At 36.3% G+C, this 20,326-nt stretch overlaps 1 protein-coding gene across 1 annotated transcript in view; it reads left to right on the top strand.

Annotated features, from left to right (window-relative positions):
• The window catches only part of NPHP3 (nephronophthisis 3 (adolescent)), a 46,107-nt gene that overhangs the window by 16,329 nt on the left and 9,452 nt on the right, over positions 1-20,326 (top strand). Inside the window, exons 6-20 of the mRNA XM_012663338.1 lie at positions 905-1,061; positions 2,954-3,028; positions 4,433-4,603; positions 6,938-7,041; positions 7,995-8,109; positions 8,519-8,662; positions 9,141-9,238; positions 10,330-10,432; positions 10,868-10,950; positions 12,706-12,844; positions 15,249-15,413; positions 16,926-17,020; positions 17,578-17,700; positions 19,557-19,746; positions 19,921-20,162. Of these exons, the coding sequence (XP_012518792.1) occupies positions 905-1,061; positions 2,954-3,028; positions 4,433-4,603; positions 6,938-7,041; positions 7,995-8,109; positions 8,519-8,662; positions 9,141-9,238; positions 10,330-10,432; positions 10,868-10,950; positions 12,706-12,844; positions 15,249-15,413; positions 16,926-17,020; positions 17,578-17,700; positions 19,557-19,746; positions 19,921-20,162 (2,004 nt within the window). The remainder of the gene's footprint in view (positions 1-904; positions 1,062-2,953; positions 3,029-4,432; positions 4,604-6,937; positions 7,042-7,994; positions 8,110-8,518; positions 8,663-9,140; positions 9,239-10,329; positions 10,433-10,867; positions 10,951-12,705; positions 12,845-15,248; positions 15,414-16,925; positions 17,021-17,577; positions 17,701-19,556; positions 19,747-19,920; positions 20,163-20,326) is intronic.

The following is a 20,326-nucleotide window of genomic DNA, read 5'->3' as shown; positions in this document are numbered from 1 at the left end:
CAGATCTTCCCCCAGATGTTTCTTATAGCATATATTTTAGGTGTAAGGATTCAGTTCATTTATTAGATGAGAAAAGGCTAAAGGACTGGAGAAGAGAAAAATCTCGAAACTTTGCAATTGCTGTCCAAAGGGAGAAGCACTTTCCCTTCTACTTAGGTTCGAGAGCTCTCAGAGAGCCTGGACCGCCCAACAGGGTCCTGGCATAATGAAGGAGAGGCAATAAAGGGGAAAGAATACCCCATCTTGAAACCTTTATCTGGAATCTTCCTACTCAGCCAGCCTCTCCTGGATTCTCCGTATTTCCGTTGCCATTCTTCGTTGTAAGAGATTTCTCCTGTGATTCTGCCACGAAGGGGGATGGGTCAAATTAAAGACAGTAAATAAGAACACTGGGACAAGCAGTACCAGGAACCTGACCATTTCCCTCTACCTTGTCCTCTCTAGTGAATGATAGCTGAAAGGCATGGCGCCTGTGTGCCTTACTAAGCATGACCTCCTGCCTACTTGTTTTAACTTGGAAATTATATATTCATAAATAGAAATGTTTCCATTGATTTGCAAAGTCTCATGAGTCTGGTCCACTGTTTTTAGCCATGTTTAATAGTATTTTTTTGAGGTGTTTTTTTTTTTAGGTTTAAAAAATAAAGTTACATGTGCTTTTCAGTTTAATTTAGTGCATACTTTATTGTACTTACTCTCATTGTTGGCTAATGAACAAGCATTTTAAGACCAAGCTGGAAGAGAGCTATAAAAATACCCATTTTTGGAAAGCTTCACTTGTTCTGCATCTGTGCCTTTTCTGGCCACTTGTCGTTATAGTAAAACTCCATTATGGCACTTCAGTTGAGTAAGTGTTTGCTGCCACAGTGCAGTGTAGCACACAAAATGCCAATTTCCAATCTAGCCTTTTGTTGGAAGACTGTGAAGAAGCTTTTCTGAGGAACGCTGAAGGAAAACCACGATTAATCTATCATCGTTTGGAGGATGGAAAAGTCAGTTCCAACTCTGTCCAGCATTTGATTGATCAAGTTTCTGACCTAAACAAGACCAACAAAGCCAAGGTAAAATTCACAGGATTTTCGGAAGAGCATGCTTGGCTGAGGGAAATGCTAGAGCAAAGGCATGAGGTGGACATGGGCCTGGCATGCTTGGGAAAAGAGAGAAGCCAGTGTGGCTGAAGCAGATGAGTGAGGGGTGTAGTAGGAAAATTCTTCAGTTGTGAAGAACATTGGAGGCCATTTTGAGGAGCTTGGCTTTTCCCTTGAAGTAAAATGGGGAGCCGTGGCAAGACTTTAAGCAAAATATTGACGAGACCCATTGTGATCATCTGACAATGATCTTTTTGGCTGCTGTGTTAAGAATAGACAGTTGTTTGTGTGGTAGTGTGCATAATCCGAGAGCTGCTGCTGTCATCCAGGTGAGAGATGCTGGTGGCTCAGAGCAGGTTGGTGATAGAGAAGATGATGAGAAGTGGTATGATTCTGGATCAATTTTGACAGTACAGCCATCAGGGTTTCCTAACGGATTGGTTGTGGGCTCTGAGAAAAAGAGAGGAATAAATAGCAATGTGTGGCTAGAAAGAATACGAATCTGTGAGTGGACAAATCAGATTGTTTTTTGCGCTTTTCTCCCAAGTACAGAGTCCTTCTATCTACTGACCAAGATTTAGTGTAAGGAGGAGACTTTCTAAAAAATATAGACTATTTTTTTTAAGTGTAGAGACAGGGTGTCATTTTGTTGCCCAGTCTCGAACTCCTGGGCTCAAACGATCCTCCTGCCTCGGCCTCCCAAAGTGCTGGGATTACATGTGTGAGCCACCTCATCCAGTCAAAAGGTCATTATGTGACCTTTCCTAAGAGCACTGGGAAAAACAAAAGGCTGATGATAGCAGTGAGAAAAATTTGATCATCCCCAGATGAATGACAGGATAATTTTTAGAGTAGAGATGACAGGTTTTCATTGCTGTACAATGAGGTAATTTGGTAAATATAGTTAATGTGAAGAATAGAATTGAAAACAACTCCAGGATCTTGATACAAGTTTTTATTTCTCTGTACCCAGCCAGAAAATAAGGTCAAATGTAAATATAAGCACTTTTATTTGTATCATTTAATATTGAAAAGATAGCTTAAGACCAGCATGACATATAAAACCAAAGAGCCTGAGACAAAAAAGAAGTGCATTTTATTATAATCTTCATGGCCATTTCATTCTTTGTTTTAATTATTTTAGTATCAGCCTAGTCCACTAGGTCCCACAGGAAAAGATATTCCTCATCTTATCTTCATCCTATTTATTCTGTAAATACTGCTTCTAAAAAATTAGTACACTGGAAGGATGAGTTTATTTTATAAAAATAGGAGCAAAATTAGATCTCTCTACCATGATTATAAATACAAATGTAGGGTAAATTTCCATGCTGGTTCATTTGGTGTGCTTTGTAAAATCATTGCTTTGTTCTAATTTTAATTCAAATATTAATCATTTTATAGCAATATATACTTTACAGATAGGGCATTCTTCTTTTAATAAACTCAGAAAGACTACTGTTTTACATAGCAAGATACTGTTTTGCTTTTTTTTGTTGTTACAGCTTTACTGACATAATTGATTTTGATGCATTTTAAAGGGTGTGTATATTGAGTGGTATGGAAACACATAAGACAAAATTTGGACACATAGGGCAAAATAATGTATACTTTTTGTTTTACTGCACCATTGTTCACACTAAATCCTTTGCGTGACCTTGGACAAGTTACTTAACCTGCCTTAGTGAAATGGGGATAATAGTAGTATCTCCCTCATAAGGTGGTTGTGAGGATAATTGAGCTAATATATGTTAAATACTTGGAATATTTTCTGACACATAAGCACTATAAAAGTGTTTACCACACCACTTCCTCCTGCTATTATTATTATTTGTTCTTGTTATTGTTAAACATTTTTTTTCCAGATTATCGATCACTCAGGAGATCCTGCAGAAGGAGTATATAAAACTTATATTTGTGTGGAAAAGATTATTAAACAGGTAAATATCCATTCACTGTAAGATTTCATCTAAAATACTTTAAGACTGTTTTCTATAAAACTGAGTTTTCCACAGAAAACCACTGTTTGTGTTTTGAAAACAGCACCTGAGGGAAGGGCCGGTGTTTCTGTTGGGAGTCTGTCTGGCGGTATGATTGTGGCATTCCTAGGACCCTGTGTCTTTATCTCTCATCTGTCTCACAGAGCTGTTTGATGCTCCAATACATGTAAAATGTAAAATGTGTTACCAAAGTGCTAGTTAAAAAGTAGTTGAGGGGAAATGTTCATTTTATTCGATAGAGAAGCTCCTCAGATTCTGTGTGCCCTTGAATTTTCATATATTAGAGAAGTCCTCCTCAGATTTTCCAACCCCGTTATCTCTAACAGCAGAGAGGGATGAAAGAAAACCTCCAAGGGGATGAGAACATGGACCATGGAGGGGTCTTGAGTTGGGAGTTTCTATGAAGTTTCTTATATTAAAAATGTCTTTCAGTTATATATTCTGCTTGATATGCCTGTTTATGTTTAATATAAAAAACATTTTAAATTATGTATCAGCAAAAATAGTAACAATGATAATAAAAAGATAAATAACCCCCACATGTTCAAGTAAAATGAGCACAATGGGAAAATGTACTGTGGTTAGCCTGGGGTTGCCCTTACCTCCTGACACCTCCTCAGGGAACCAGCGACCCTATTTGAGAAATAAGGGATTAGATTATTTTTCATAATTAACTTGTATCACAGTATGAAGATTTGTTATTAGAGAACAAGAGTAATCCCCAAAGCATAATAGTATGACCTCTGGCAACACATTTTGTATAGCGCTCTCTAGTATAAAGGTCGCCATTGTCAATTTTGATCTTCTCAACAATTCTGTGAATTTTAGGACCAAGATAAACAAAATTAATTGAACAGAATGCATGGCAGCAAGTGAAACTGGACATATTTACCATCTTTATTGCTTGAAGGACAGCATATTTTCAGTTACCTAATATAAGACAACAGAAATATATCAAGAAATCACATCTTAGTAATTTAATTCTTATAGTATATTTCTTAGGCATTAACACAACTTTTATAATTATTCACCAGCTGGATACAACCAAAAATTTTGTGTAACATTTTTCAGAAAACAAATCCCATGGAGGTCAAATATCTCTCTAAATTTAGTTTTAATAAAAAAGTCTTTGTTTTTAATGTTTTAGTATTTTTTATTTCTTTGTTTTTAAATTAGTGTTATTTTTATAGTTATACATTTATGCTTGTGGGTATTATACAGAGGCCATAGGTTTGAACTTGCCCTCCTCAGTAGGTGAAGCCCACTTTGAGCCTGTGCACTAACCCCTGCTACAAGATCTTTATGTTCTTCATTCATTTTTGTGTGCTTGCTCTTTTTGTTTAGGATATATTGGGCTTTGAGAACATAGACCTGGAGACTAAGGATTTGGGCAGGGAAGATTCCATTCCAGAAGATGATTTTGGTGACGTTCTATGGGACATACATGATGAACAAGAGCAAATGGAAACTTTTCAGCAGGCATCTAATTCAGACCATGAGTTGGGATTCGAGAAAGTAAGTATTTGGAGTATTATTCCAACAAAGATCAGTCACCACTTAAAGGCTGTATTGTGATTGTATTTTCACCTAAATATAGTCAAGGTTTATGATTGTGTTAGTTGTCTGCTCTCATGGCTTGATTATCCATGTTGAGACATGCTTAGGTTTGTACCATATGAAAGATATGAGATTCAAATATATTTATGAACACCAAATATTTTTAGTTACAGGTTAGGATTTACTAACCACATGTTCGTTACGCCACCATCTGCAACTCACCCAACCAGGATTAGGATAGCTGGGAAACTTGAGAAGAATAATAAGGCTATCTACTTTTCTAGTTCTTAAAGAAATCAAAATATCAAACAGTTGGAAAACAAAGTACAGTAGTTCATGCAGTAAGCAGATCAATCCTTTCTTATTGGTCTTGCAACATCCTAAACAAATTAAGAGAACTTAAAGTGTATAAAGAAATCTATGTTCAAGTTCAAAAATAATATTTGAAAAATAATGTTATGATCTAATATTTTAAAGAATATTACAGTAACTAAAATTAACAATTATATTTTTATAGAACTTTTATAATTTGGACTGTCTGTGTTTATGTGCTGGTTTCATCATTTTCTAACGGGATTTTGATCAAATTACTTGGCCATTCTAAACTTGACTTTCTTATCTGTAAAATGAGAATAACTAATAGTACCTACCTCATAGGGCTGCTGTGAGGATTAAACCGGATAATGCACATAAAGTGCTTAGCACAATACCAGGCACATAATAGATGTTAAATTAGGCCAGGTGCAGTGGCTCACGCTTGTAATCCCAGCACTTTGGGAGGCTGGGGCAAAGAGGATCACTTGAGGCCAGGAGTTCAGGACCAGTCTGGGCAACATAGTGAGACCTTGTGTCTACAAAAATAAGAAAAATTAGCCAGGTGTGGTGGCTCACACCTGTAGTCCCAGCGACTCGGAAGGCTGAGGCAGGAGGATCCCTTGAGTCCAGGAGTTTGAGGCTTCAGCAAGCTATGATCATGCCACTGCACTCCAGCCTGGCAACAGTGTGAGACCCCATCTCTAAAAGAATAAAAATAATAAAATAAATGTTAAATTAGTTGTTATTTTGTAAGAGAGGTATTGCTATTGTCATCTTATAAATGAAGAAGCTGAGGTTCAGATTATGGTGAACCTCAGTTCACCATAAAAGCACATAGGGAGCACATTGTAGATCTGGGAGTTGAGTCTAGTTTTTCTGGCTCCAAATCGTATGCTTTTTCTTCTATAGCAAGAGTTCTTAACTTGGGAACCATGGGTCTGTAAATGGGCTTTATGTGGGACCATGAACTAAGTTACTGGGATTTACAAGACAAATCAATAAAGCCTTCCTTCACTCACAGAATGCTGCAGGGGGCTACTTGTATCACACTTCCTTCAGAAGCATCATTTCTATCAGAATTATTTGAGTTCCTGGGGAATATATTCTGTATTTAGATATAACAAGCAGAAAAAATGGTTGAGAAACTATACCAAGTAATCATTTATTGTAGTTGCTGGAGAATTTTGCTACTCTTAAAGCCAGCATAAATCTAGCCACAAAGTACTTATTACACATTTTTTAAAAATTCCTCATCAGCTATTATTTAGACCACTTGTCCACCTAAAGAACATCTCAACTCCAAAGATAACTTTGGGAACTCCTTAATAAGTACTAAGATATTTTGTTTTTCTGAGTGTGTTCTTTTCAGCTCTGAACCAGTTTTGAGCTGGGAAATATGGGTTTGGGGACTTCACATAGAACTCACTTAATTTCAGCAAGATCTCAGGCACCCTGTCTTAACCTGATTCTCTTGGGCAGGTTGGGAGACTCTAAGGCCCAGATGAAACCTGCTGTTATTTTGACCTATTCTCAGCAATCCCTGGAAACTGAGGTAGTCTTCGGGACAGGTGTTTGTTCTTCTGACCAGGGGATTAGGATGCGTGCCGGGCCCTCAAGGCCTTCCGTGGTACTTTGTGTGGTATGGGGGCTACGATGTGATGCAGTGAGCTCCCTGCAGCATTCTGCAAACATCTGAATGTTGCAAAACCCCACGTGGACCTGATGTGTTGTCATCCGTTAGTTTTCAGCAATACTACGTGTAGAAGAAATTGGGGCCCATTCTTAGTTTACTAGTTCAGGCACGTTTCACCAGCCATAAAAAATAAGCAATTACGAGAGTACTGTCAACTAAAAGTAGATTTCGTTTTCTCACGCAGCTTTTCTCCAATGCTTTCAGAGAATAATCAGAAGTTGACTGTCTTCAGAATTCTCAGAGGCATGTGCTTCCTCACAACTTAAATTCATTTTTGTTCCTAGTATTACCAACGCCTTAATGATCTAGTGGCGGCACCAGCGCCAATTCCACCCCTTCTGGTGTCTGGAGGACCAGGTTCTGGAAAGTCCCTTCTTTTATCAAAGTGGTATGATGCAGTGCAATTAATTTGTTCTTATCATCATCGTCTTTTGAATTACTGAGTTCATTCAACAAAATGTATTGCATGTCTGCCTTCTGCATGGCCTAAACATTAAAAAAGCACGAAGGAGTAAAATAATAGGCTCATGGCCTGAAATGTATAGAATTTAAATGTCAGAAGATACAGAATGAGAAAGGAATAGGAAAGTGAGCATTTATGAATGTGTACATAAATTACATAAATAAGAGCTATGGCAGAGCTACGTAAGGGAGTGATCAGAGTGATGTGGAATTAGGTGGATTATAGAGAAATGTGCCTTTATTTTTAATTATTCATCTTAAAAGTTTCATTGGGATTTTAAATATTTGAAACAAGACAAAAACAGACTATTTAGAGTAAAATAAATCCTGTGGAACCTCAAAATTAAGGGTAACCTTTACTATGAATGCAATCTAGTTCTTCAAATTATGGACTAAGGTTCATATAAGCTAATAAACTTTGTTGTTATATTATTTGAAAACAAGTAGTAAGAATATTTTCTTTCATTACTATTTGCATTGAAGAGTCAGTATATGTAATTGTTTTCTTCTTATTGCCCTTTCATTTAAAGTTATGTTTGGAAAATAATATTTTTATACCTGACGGATTTTTCTGTAATAGCACATTTTTAATTAAAAGTTAATGCTTACTTTACTAATACCTTAATCTCCGATGTAAACTACTTTTGTTTACATTAATTAACATCAATTTGTATTTAAAATAAATCTGCGATTTTTTTAATATTATTTAAAAGAACCTACAAATGGAGTAAAAACAGAAATCTCTGTATTTATTTGAAAGTGACTGACCATCTTATTGCTGACAGATAGGCGCATTTACTGTTTAGTGTATTGTAAATTCTCTTTTATGTTGACAGTAAAGGAGCTTCATCAGTCTCACTGAAGTTCTTTCCTTTTCAGGATTCAGTTACAACAGAAGAATTCCCCTAACACACTGATTCTTTCTCATTTTGTGGGGAGGCCCATGTCAACCAGCTCAGAGTCTTCCTTGATTATTAAACGACTAAGTCTAAAGGTATAGTATGCTATCTTTTGGAATTATCAGAATTTTATTTAGATTCAGAAATTGTTGTGACTAATAAGTACCTATGCTAATTAGGTACCTAATTTTCAATATTATCCACTTGTTTTTTGTATAAGATTAAAAAATAATACATGATGAGTGCGATGCGCACCATCTGGGGGATGGACACGCTTGAAGCTCTGACTCGGGGGCGGGCTGGGGGGGGAGGGCAACATACGTAACCTAAACATCTGTACCCCCATAATATGCTGAAATAATAATAAAATAATAATAATAATACCCAATAAAATCAGGTCCTCTTGGTGACCCAATTTTGGTTTAAAAAGTAGGGATAGAAATATTTCCCACCATCTCAGATAAAGTGTAACGTCTTTACTTGGTATGTGTTCTGTTCTTGTAGTTGATGCAGCACTCTTGGTCAGTGTCTGCTCTGACGTTGGATCCTGCTAAACTTCTGGAAGAATTTCCACGTTGGCTAGAAAAACTCTCTGCTCGTCATCAAGGCAGCATCATCATCATTATTGATTCTATAGATCAAGTTCAGGTATTGTTTTCACTTCGTAATTTATTAATGTACTCAGAAAGAAACGAAAATATCAGTAATGGCTATAGCAGGCATTTAAATTATATGTTTATGAAAAGAAAATGTTGATGTTGTTTTTTTATTTCTGCTTAATTTCTAAGGAGGAAAGTATGTGGATAAAAAAATGTACTGTATGCCAGTAGACACTAGTGCCTTATTGGGAAAGACAACCAAATTTACACAATTAGGAAAGTGCTCGTTTTGACATATTTTTAGGGCTTTGACATTTCCTTAAATGTCTAGAGTTCAAATTGGTGATGATGGTGTTTTGCCACTTGTTCCTTTAAAATTCTAAGATAAATCATCCAAAGATGAGATTTTTATCCTTAATAAAAATAAGAAAAACTTAATGGGAATTTTATTTTATTTGGAGAGCTATTACTGAACTGTTTTGAAATACTTTGATTAATAGATTGAATTTTGTTTTTATATTTTTAAGCAAGTTGAAAAACACATGAAATGGCTGATAGATCCCCTGCCAGTGAATGTAAGAGTAATTGTTTCTGTGAATGTAGAAACATGCCCTCCAGCATGGAGGTACGATGCTAACTTTAGTTCTTTCAGATTACGTGAAATGTTTTAAGTAGAAACAAGGAAAGGTTTTTGAGATGGATTTGTGTTTTTCATATAAGTGGCAGTGAGGGCAGGGAGAAGTGGATGAATTCAAGAAGAAGATACAATCCTTGGGATTTGGTGGGAGGTTAGATCTGGGATATGAGGGGAAAGGATGATTCCTGAGTTTCTCACTTGAGAAATTAAGTAAATGTGGTTTCATGAACTGAAATAGGAAACACAGAGGACAGGAAAGTTTGTGGGGGAAAGGTGGTGAGTTTAGTTTTTAGACATGGCTTGTTTGAGTTACCAGTTGTAGCTCCAGGTGACTGGTAGGCAGTTAAATTTTTGGATGAGGAAAACAGGGAAAGGGCCGAGCTGGGAATAATAGCCAAGACACTTATTGTCTTGAAATTCAAGCTCACTTCAATGGCCCTCAAAAAAGGAATACAGTGGTTGAATTCTGCGGGGCAGTGTTTCTCAACCTATTTTTGCCCCCTAAGAAGCCTTTTTAGATATTTTCTTTCTAATCACTCCCCCCGAAGAAATTTTAATACCACACACATACTGTATATAAACAGATATATGTGTATATTTGTGCTTTATACATAAAAAGATAAGATTTTTTCACTTCCTCAGAAGAAACAATTTTCACTACCACATTGAGAATGCATGTTGTTATAATTAATTTCCAATTGCATTATAAGTACTTATGGACAACTGTGTCTTATACCAGTCCTCATACATAGGAGATAATACCTGTGCTTAGTTTTACTGGTAGCATAAGATGTAGAACTAGAAATATTTTACCACTTAGCTATCTTTTATATGTATATATGTATACACACACTATTTATTTTATAATACTCTGTTATGATTTATTGCTGAAAGTAACGATACATATGTTAGAGCGAAATAAATTACTATTTTTTAATGTGATTAACAGAGATTGGTTTTGATTATTTTATAAAGGTAGTATAAAAAAAATTAATTCCTGTCATGGATTCTAACTTGTAGGTAGATTACAGTTCTTGATGTATTATTAGAATTTCATTTTTCTTTTCTTTAAATAAAAGGTTGTGGCCTACACTTCATCTTGATCCTTTAAATCCAAAAGATGCAAAATCTATTATAATTGCAGAATGCCAGTCTGTAGACATTAAGTTGAATAAAGAGCAGGTAAGTGTTTTTAATTTTGATACTGTCTTTTACTATCAGCTTTCCTATAAAAAAAAACCTCATGAGACTTAAAATTCAATATAGGAGCTCTGTTGTTATAGGGAAAATTGGAGTTTAGTAATTAGTAAGTGCATTCCCTCTTAAACTAATGACAGGTAGAGAAAAAGCAGTAAAAAACATTTAGGTCTTAAGGTTTACTTTACTATATAATATTAGGCAGGTATTTTACGAGCAAAAGATATTTGCCATGTCTGTGGTCTGCAGTTAGAAGGCTGGCCATAGCCAAGGATTTTGCACTACACAGTGTGACATCCCTGGTGGCAGAAACAGTATCTTTTCTGCTGGGATATTTATTACTGGCTCAGTAGTAAAGACCGCTTAATTCCAGGGTGGTTTTTGTATTTTCATTTTGTTTTTTTTGGTAAACTGGTGTAGGAGAAGAAGCTAGAACGACACTGTCGTTCTGCTACAACCTGCAACGCCCTTTATGTCACCCTTTTCGGCAAAATGATTGCACGGTAAGTGGTGGTTATTTTACACGATCTTCTGCATGTTTGTGTTTGCTGCAGATCTCTTCCTCACCGTGCAAAACTGAGAACTGATCATTACAACAGTCTCTTGGGCCACTCAGATTCTGTTCTTTCTAATGGTGATACAACATTCTATGAGAATGTGACTTATAACTGAGATTGAGTAGCCCGTGATTTATCAGAACTTGTTAATAGATTTGGCTAATTTTCATCACACTAACCTTTTCCCTACTGGAAGTTGCAAGAGAAAGCCATCTTCACCCTCATTTGGAGCCGACCCATGAGTGCTCATTGCCGCCTGCCTGAGGCCCCTAGCTTTGGGAAAGTGGAGGAAACGGCTGAGGTGTAAGAATGTTATTTCAGGTGTCCTTGAATATTTGTAGGTAGGTAGGTAGGTAGGTATGTAGGCAGGAATTTTTAATTGTCTCTGTTCTCAATTCCTGATAAAGCCTTCATCGTAAAGTAGTTCTTCTATTTAAGATACCCATTAGTAATCTGCTTTAGATAAGCATTAGAATGTTTTCCTACTTTGATTTCTTCAGTACCTCTTTAATCTACTTTGTTCTCAACCAGAGGTAAAGATGAATACTTTTTTTGGTATTCACCATAATCGATAGCAATTCTAGTACAACTCATATTTCTAGACGTTGAATCTAGTTCTCTTGTCCCTTAATACCACGTTCTCATCTTGAGCACCAAATTCGAATCTTCTGGGCTGGGCACTGTTGTTTACGCCTGTAATCCTAGCACTCTGGGAAGCTGAGGTGGGAGGATCACTTGAGGTCAGGAGTTCGAGGCCAGCCTAAGCATGAGTGAAACCCTGTTTCTACTTAAAATAGAAAAAAAAACTTAGGCAACTAAAAATAGAAAAAATTAGCCAGGCGTGGTGGTGTGTGTCTGTAGTCCCAGCTACTCGGGAGGCTGAGGCAGTAGGATCGCTTGAGCCCAGGAGTTTGAGGTTGCCATGAGCTAGGCTGACGCCATGGCACTCTAGCCCAGGCAACAGAGTGAGGCTCTGTCTCAAAAAAAAAAGAAAAAAATGGAATCTTCTGAAACTTTAAATTGCCCATGATATTTCTACCATTCTTTCCCAGTGTTAGAGTTGTGGTGATGTTTCTGGCCTCTGTGAACATCAGTAGTACAATAAGTACAATTTAAGAGTGTGAATCATTTTCTGTACATCTCATAGTATTTATTGAAAGTATTTTAAGAGGGACTATGGACCATTTTTTTTCTGTTTATATTTATAAAATATAAATCTTTAAAAATGAAACTACTAGTAAATATTCTATAATATTTTAAAACAGACTCCTCTATTTACTGATTTTGTTTATTTTAGCCTGATGTTTTCAAAATTCTGACTGTACACAAATTTAATTTGTGTGTCTAACTAACTAACAATACTAATCATTATTTCCCTGCTTCCTGTATATAGATGGCATGCTTCTGGATGATAAGAACCATATCTTACTAATTTTTATATTCCATAAGGCATAGTAATTGCTTGATGTATAGTTAAGTGTCAGCATATGTTTATTAAATTGAATTAAATGGTATATAGCAAAGTAAACTCCATGACTCTAGCAGCCCCATAAAACTACCATTTTCCTGTATCATGTTTTATTGAATTCCTGTTATTAGTTGCAGTACAAAAAAAATAGAGATCGCATAGTTTTTATCTACTTCAAATTTTTCACACATTGGCAGTTTATAAGAAATTAAGTCTCTTCTCAATTCCAACAGTGCTGGGAGAGCAGGCAGTTTAGATAAAATCCTTCATCAGTGTTTCCAGTGTCAAGATACTGTTTCATTATACAGACTGGTTCTGCGCTCTATCCAGGAGTCCATGGCAAATGATGTGGATAAGGAACTAATGAAACAGGTAAAGTAAAATGAACTTATAAAAGGAAGCTTAGTTTGCCTTGTTTGTATTTGTGTGTCAATTGTAGTAAATAACAGTTCTTTTTAAATTTGTGCTTAAACATGTTTCAAGCATATGCAGGAATGCTGGCAGCCATAGTGTGCTTGTAGAAATTTGCATCTTCCTGATAATCACTGAGATTTATCACCTTTTCATATTTATTGGCTATCCTTGTTTCCTCTTACGTGAATTGCTGGTTCAAGTCCTTACCCATTTTTTAATTGGCTTGTTTGTCTTTCTTATTGATCTGTAGGAGTTCTTAAATGTTCTGCATACCGAATACAAATCCTTTAGTATAGAATTTACAAATAAATGTCTTTTTCCTGTTTGTTTCTTGTTTCAGCTTTATGGTATCATTCATTATACGAAGTTTTATTCTGATGAAGTCAAATTTATCAACAGCTTCCTTTGTGGTTTATACCTGTTATATGTTTAAAAATTCTTTGCTATCTTCCAAAGATACATGATTAGCAAAAAAGAGAAAAAAAAGAAAAGAAAATTCTTTGCTCTCATAAAGCATTCCCATACACACGCGCGCACGCACACACACCCACACACACACACACACACACACACACACACACACTTGCCTTCAAAAACTTCATGTGTAAGTTCTTAACTCATGTTGATTTATTTTTATTGTGTGAGGGAAGTGACCTACTTTTTCATCTTTTGTCATAGAGCTAATTAATTGTTCTTTTTACTAAATAGTGTATCTTGCTGATCTGCAGTGCCACCTGACAAATATCAAGCTCACATATATAAATATCAGTCTGTTTCTAGGCTCTTCTGTTCCAATTTTGCCTATTCCTTGTCAATACCACACTGTCTTCATTGTTAGGACTTTAAGCTTTGATATTTGCTTGGGCAAATCCCCTTTTATTATTATTCTTCACAATTGTCTTAGCTAATTTTCCATCTGTATTTTTAGAATTTAGCTCCTAAAGTGCCATGGAACCTCATTTTGGAATGTTAATTGGAATTACATTGAATTGAGAGATTAAATTGGAGAGAATTATCATATAAGTTTTTCCTTCCATAAAAAGCTAAATAACTCCATTACTTAGTTAACTTCTTTAATGACTTTCAATAATGTTTTATCTTCTTCCCCATGAAGCTCCTGCACATCTATTGTTAAGATTTGTTTCTAAGAGCTTTAAAATTAAAATAACAATTTTAATTTTTAATGTATTCCATTTTAATTTTTGGAAATTGATTTTATATCTGGCAACCTTGCTGAACTCTTAAAATTGGAACCTAGACCCATTTTTACATTAATTTTTCCACTTGGTGGTTCCTGGAGTTTTGACTTCTCATCCTATCCCCAAGCCCACAAGCTTCCTTGTATTCTTTCCTTGTCTGTGAGCTAATGTTTTCCTCATGCTCCCCTTCACTGAGAGAGAATGTCCTTCAAAGCCTTTCAAAGGTCCTAGTATTAACAAGGTTTCTAGTTCCAACTCCTTGCACAGGGCGTAAGGGCTCACCTTCCATTCCACTGAGGGTGTGAAAGCCCACACCCTTAAATTCCTGGGGCTGCTCGCTGCCTGTCCTCTATCTCCACTGCAGCTCCAGCACTTAGCCCTCCGATTTCCGTTTCCTGTTCATTTTTGGCACCTGCAGGATTTCCCTTTCCTTTTTCCAGGCTTAACTGCGTTTTCAGAAATACGTCTGGTATTTGTAGACATTTGTAATGGAAGGGCTGTTTTTCCACTGTCTTCCCAGAATTGGAATTCTGTCATTAGGTGGTTTTTGGTTTTGGTTGGGTTTTTTTGTTTTTTGTTTTATTATTTTTTGTTTTTTTGGTTTTTTTTGGAGACAAGGGCTCACTGCCTAGAGTGCAGTGGCATCATCATAGCTCACTGCAACCTCAAATTACTGGGCTCAAGAGATCCTCCTGCCTCAACCTCCCAAGTAGCTGGGACTACAGGAATGCGCCACCACACCCAGCTGATTTTTCTGTTTTTTGTAGAGACAGGGTTTTGCTCTTGCTCAGGCTGGTCTCAAACTCCCAGCCTCAAGCAATCCTCCTGCCTTGGCTCCAAAAGTGCTAGGATTATAGGCATAAGCCACGGAGCTTGGCCGGTCATTAGTTTTAAATAATAATATTTCACGCAGTTTTCATTTTCACTAAACTTTGTGTAATCTTTGGCATGCTAGATTTTATATATACACTATCTTATTCTTGATTAATGCCTTTTGGACAGTGTGTTTTATTTTAAGAAATTTGTTTCTTGGTTTATTAAATCATTTGATTATAAGTTTGGGTAAAAAGTTAATAAGCTTAAAAGAACTATGGAAATTTTAATGGATATTAGCTACTGATAGAGCTACCTTATGATCATTGTTTATTGGTTTTTCTACCTAGATTCTCTGCCTCATCAATGTTAGTCACAATGGCTTGAGCGAATCAGAATTGATGGAACTCTATCCTGAGATGTCCTGGGCTGTCTTGACCTCTCTTATTCACAGTTTACATAAAATGTGTTTGTTGACTTATGGCTGTGGCTTGCTCAGGTTTCAACATCTGCAGGTAAGTATTATTTTAAGCATCTTTTAAGATTTTTTACTTATAAATGTCAACATATTATTCCATGTTATATTATGCTATATTATTTTATATGTTTCAGTTACAAGAGAAAATTGATATCTGAAATTTTATACTATAATCTTTTTGATGATTTTAGGTTAGATGTAAAATTTAGTTAATATTATGCTTATGTAGTACCTTTATGAGGTGGATATTATTTTAAAAGGTAGTTTCTGCCAAATGAATAAGTTCTAGGGATTTGCCGTATAACATTGTCCCTATAATTACCAATACTATATTTTACACTTAAAAAATTATTAAATGGGTAGATCTCATGTTGTGTTCTTACCACAATAAAATTTTAAAAATTGTAAAAAGTACCAGTCACAAAAGACCAAAAGAAACTTTTTTGAGGTAGTTTCTTTCTGGAAGAGAAAAAAATTATTTTTCAATTTTATGTTCCATTGAATTGCTGGTATCATTATACAGTCATGTGTCACTTACCAACAGGGATATGTTCTGAGAAATGCATCATTAGGTGATTTCATCATTGTACAAACATCAGAGTGTACTTATGCAAACCTAGATGGTGTAGCCTACTACACAGCTAGGCTATGTGGCATGGCCTATTTCTCCTAGGCTACAAATCTGTATAGCTTGTTGCTGTACTGAATACTGTAGGCAGTTGTAACACAGTGGTAAGTATTTTTATATCTAAACATAGAAACTGTATAGTAAAAATATGGCATAAAAGATTTAAAAAATGATATGCCTGTACAGGGCAACTCCATTGTAATCTTACAGGACCACCATCATATATGCAGTCTGTTGTTGACCAAAACATCATTACATAGCACTTGACTGTATATGTAGTATGAGCTTGGACTCTGTAAGTCAGTCAGCCTCCTTTCATAACTCAAATTTTCACAGCTTATAGCTGTCTAACTTTGGGCAAGTTCTGATCCCTGTGCAGACTTTTCCAATTTGCGAAAGGGGTTGTGAAGACAGTTAATTCAAGTGGTCCTTGGTCCTTGTGAGGTACTAGACATGATGTCCAGCACGTAATAGTAAATCTTTAGGAACTATTGCTAATATAATTCTTATCATATGCAATGCCATGCTTGATTTATATATGTATACAAATGAAATCTTTCCTTTGAGTGTGCTGTATTTGTAGTTGTGAAACGTTTGTAATTTCACAGCCTTATCTTGCTCCTTTATTGCGTATCACTTGAATATAATTCTTTTTAGTAACTTTTCACTCCACATTTCTGAGATTTTTAATGTATTAACTAAAATTTTGAATTAAATTGGGTTTTAAGTTCTTAGTAGTACAGGAATTTTTATTCTAACATCAGTTTATCACATAAATACATCCTGAATTTAAAAATGTTCTAATGACATTTCTGTTATACAACTATAAAATGAAAATAATTATAAACTCCTTTTTACAAATTTTTGTTAGATGTACAGTGACATAAAATAGAATGCAATAGTTTTTCTTTTTCTCCCTAGGCTTGGGAAGCAGTGAGATTGGAGTACATGGAATGTCCCACCATAATTTCTTCATACAAGCAAAAGCTAATCAACTATTTCACCTTGCAGCTAAGGTATTATAAATGTCCATATTGTTCTTCTGTAACTCCTGTAACACATTCTAACTTTTTTTCCTTCTCTTTCTTAGCTTAAAGTATAAAAATTTAATTTTTACAAAAAAGATTAAATCCCTTCCTTATTCTATTAATGTCAAAAGTTCAGAAGATGATTTTGTAAGTTTTTTAATATTATGCTAAGGGTTTACACTTAAGAAAAATCAATGCAGGATCATTTTTTATTATTTTATTCCAGTTAAACAGTTTAAAATATGTGTGCATGTAAGGTATCTGTGTGTGTAGTTGGGTCCTTTGAGAATTATTTTTAATAGTTCGATTTTAGAAAAATACCTTTAGAGTTTGGTTGATGGTTCTGAATATCACTGAATTTATTTTCATAGTTAGGTTGGTAAAGTTTCTGATTTGACCAAACTTTCTCAATATTAGATTATGCTTAAAGAGTCAGAGATACACATTAAATATATTTTTCTTCCTTCAACATTTGTCCGAAGGCTTTTCGGAGCAACCTCATAGTAGGAAGATATTAGTGAGTGTTGTCTCCTCTCTTCTCATAGTCAGGACAGAGTGACTTGGAGAAGTGCAGATGAGCTCCCTTGGCTTTTTCAGCAGCAGGGAAGTAAACAGAAGTTGCATGATTGCCTTCTCAATCTCTTCGTGTCTCAAAACCTTTATAAAAGGTAAGAAACTTATTATAGAATATCTTTCCATAGAAAGATTTAAACAGTTATTAAGTTTAACAAAAAAAAAAATAGCATTTTTAATTTAAAAATCAGTCCAGTTTCAGTGGTACCCAAAATACAAACAGTGTGGGAGAAGTTTTGAAACAATTTGCAAATTGCTATGAGATCTACTTTTTCCAAGAGAAAGACAGAGTATTGCTGCTTCATAAAATCAGAGGTGGAATGATTTAGGGACAAGGTTATGTTTTATTTTTACGTTTAAGCAGGTTTAAATCTAAACTACCCTGAAAGGTAGTTCATAATAGCTGCTTCTTAGGACCTTTAGATATCTCAAAGTGTAGCCTTAAAACCAGACTCTAGGCTCCAGATGGAATCTGTCTAGTGTTGAATTTAAAGAAAGGGTTACCCTGATTCATAAATGTACTGTGTTTGTCTCTTTTGGTATGTTTGAGTTTGTCAGTAGCAGAACTTCTGACCTGCTAAGTCAGTCAGCAAGCTAAGCTTCTGACTTAACTAAGGTTCATAAGGGGGTTTTTCTGCCCCATTTAGAAATTTAGGCACTTTTCATAAAATAGCTGCATAATTTGCTTTGCTCCTGAGTGAACTCTCTTAAATTTCTTTGTTTCACCTCTTAAATTATTTCTGATGTCCATTCCAATTTTTCATGATTCCTTTAAATCAGATTTATTCTTTAGTTGTACCAGGCCATGGCCTGTTAGGAACCTGGCCGCACATCACTACCTGAACTCTCCCCTCTACCCCCACCCCGTGGAAAAATGGTCTTCCTCAGTTCTGTGGAACATAGCAGGAAGTGAGCAGTGGGCCAGCGAGCAAGTGAGGGAAGCTTCGTGTAGTTACAGCCACCGCACTCCATCGCTCACGTCACCGCCTGAGCTCCACCTCCACCTCCCAACCCCATCTGTGGAAAAATTGTCTTCCATGAAACCCGTCCCTAGTGCCAAAAAGGTTGGGGACCACTGGTACCAGTTCTCCTATCCTACTTAAAAGCATCTACAGCAGCAGTCCCCAACCTTTTTGGCCCCAGGGACCCGTTGCAGGGAGGTGTTGGGGAGGCAGGCGGAGCTCAGGCAGTGATGTGAGCAATGGCGAGTGGCTGTAAATACAGATGAATCTTCACTGGCTTGCCTGCCACTCACTTCCTGCTGTGCAGGCCCCCAATCTGCCCAGGTTCCTAGGTTCCTAAGTTTCATGGAAGACAATTTTTCCACAGATAGGGAGGGGGAGGGAAAGAGGGCAAAGCTCTGCGGCCTAGTCCCTAACAGGCCACAGACTCGTACTGGTCCGCAGCCCAGGGATTGGGGCCCACAGGTCTATAGAACAGATGAATAAGCTCACTTCTTATCATTCAATTACTTTATGAAAATGCAAAGTGGATACTCTAGGACAGTTTGGCTGTGTTTCATTAGTTTCTTCTCTTCCAAATTTCCATCATTTAAAATAATTTTTTAGGTGAACTCAGCAGTTGACTACATATATAGAAGATTCAGGTAAATTTCTACTGGTGATTAGCCATGATGATGTTAATGATAACAGCCAACACCATGAAGTAGTTACTATGTGCCATAATCTCTTACAGTAACACCTGGGACAAGTAGTGTTGTTGTCTGATTTCTGTACATAAGGATGATGAGGTCTAAGAGGTCAGACAGCCTGCTCAAGATCACACACAGCTAGGAAGCGGTGGAACTCAGATGACAGTCTGAGTCCTACCTCACACACTATACTTGCCTACTAATAAATTGTCAATAACTTGATATGAATTCTGACATTTTCATTCTATAGTGGATTTTAAAATTTGTTTTTCATTGAATTACTGTTATTTGTTGAAACAGAGGACACTTTGCTGAGTTGCTGAGTTATTGGCAGTTTGTGGGCAAAGACAAAAGCGCGATGGCAACAGAATACTTTGATTCATTGAAGCAGTATGAGAAAAACTGTGAAGGCGAAGAGAACATGATTTGCTTAGCTGATCTTTATGAAACCCTGGGGCGATTTCTCAAGGATCTAGGCCTTCTCAGTCAGGTAAGCTCAGCACCTCAGTGGAAAGTCAGAGACTTTTCATGTTTACTTTTCTCTTCTTCCAAGGAGTTAATGCGGTTTTCATTTGTTGTGCTGGGATCTTTAATGTTTAATCAGATGACAGATCTTGACAGCATTTTACTCACTTTAATTGGCCTTTCACCCTTTTTTCCACAGGCTGTGGTGCCTCTGCAGAGGTCTCTAGAAATTCGAGAAACAGCTTTAGATCCAGATCACCCAAGAGTAGCCCAGTCCCTCCACCAGCTAGCAAGTGTGTATGTGCAGTGGAAGAAGTTTGGCAATGCAGAACAACTGTATAAACAGGCATTGGAAATCTCAGAAAATGCTTATGGTGCAGACCATCCACACACTGCTCGTGAACTTGAGGCACTTGCAACTTTGTACCAGAAACAAAATAAGTAAGATTTAGATCAGTAATACTCCGATTTTATAAAGAGAAGTTAGTTTTTTAATGTACTTACGAGGTAGGCTTTGCTTTGTGGTTGTGTTCTTTTCCTTACCCTGTGCATCGTGTTCACATAATATGTCTTGATCTGGATCTTCATGGGGTAGACAAGGAGAC

The sequence above is a fragment of the Propithecus coquereli genome, unplaced genomic scaffold (assembly GCF_000956105.1).
Source record: "Propithecus coquereli isolate 6110/MARCELLA unplaced genomic scaffold, Pcoq_1.0 Scaffold12, whole genome shotgun sequence".
NCBI classification, from domain to species: domain Eukaryota; kingdom Metazoa; phylum Chordata; class Mammalia; order Primates; family Indriidae; genus Propithecus; species Propithecus coquereli.
This window is presented reverse-complemented; position numbering and strand designations above follow the sequence as displayed.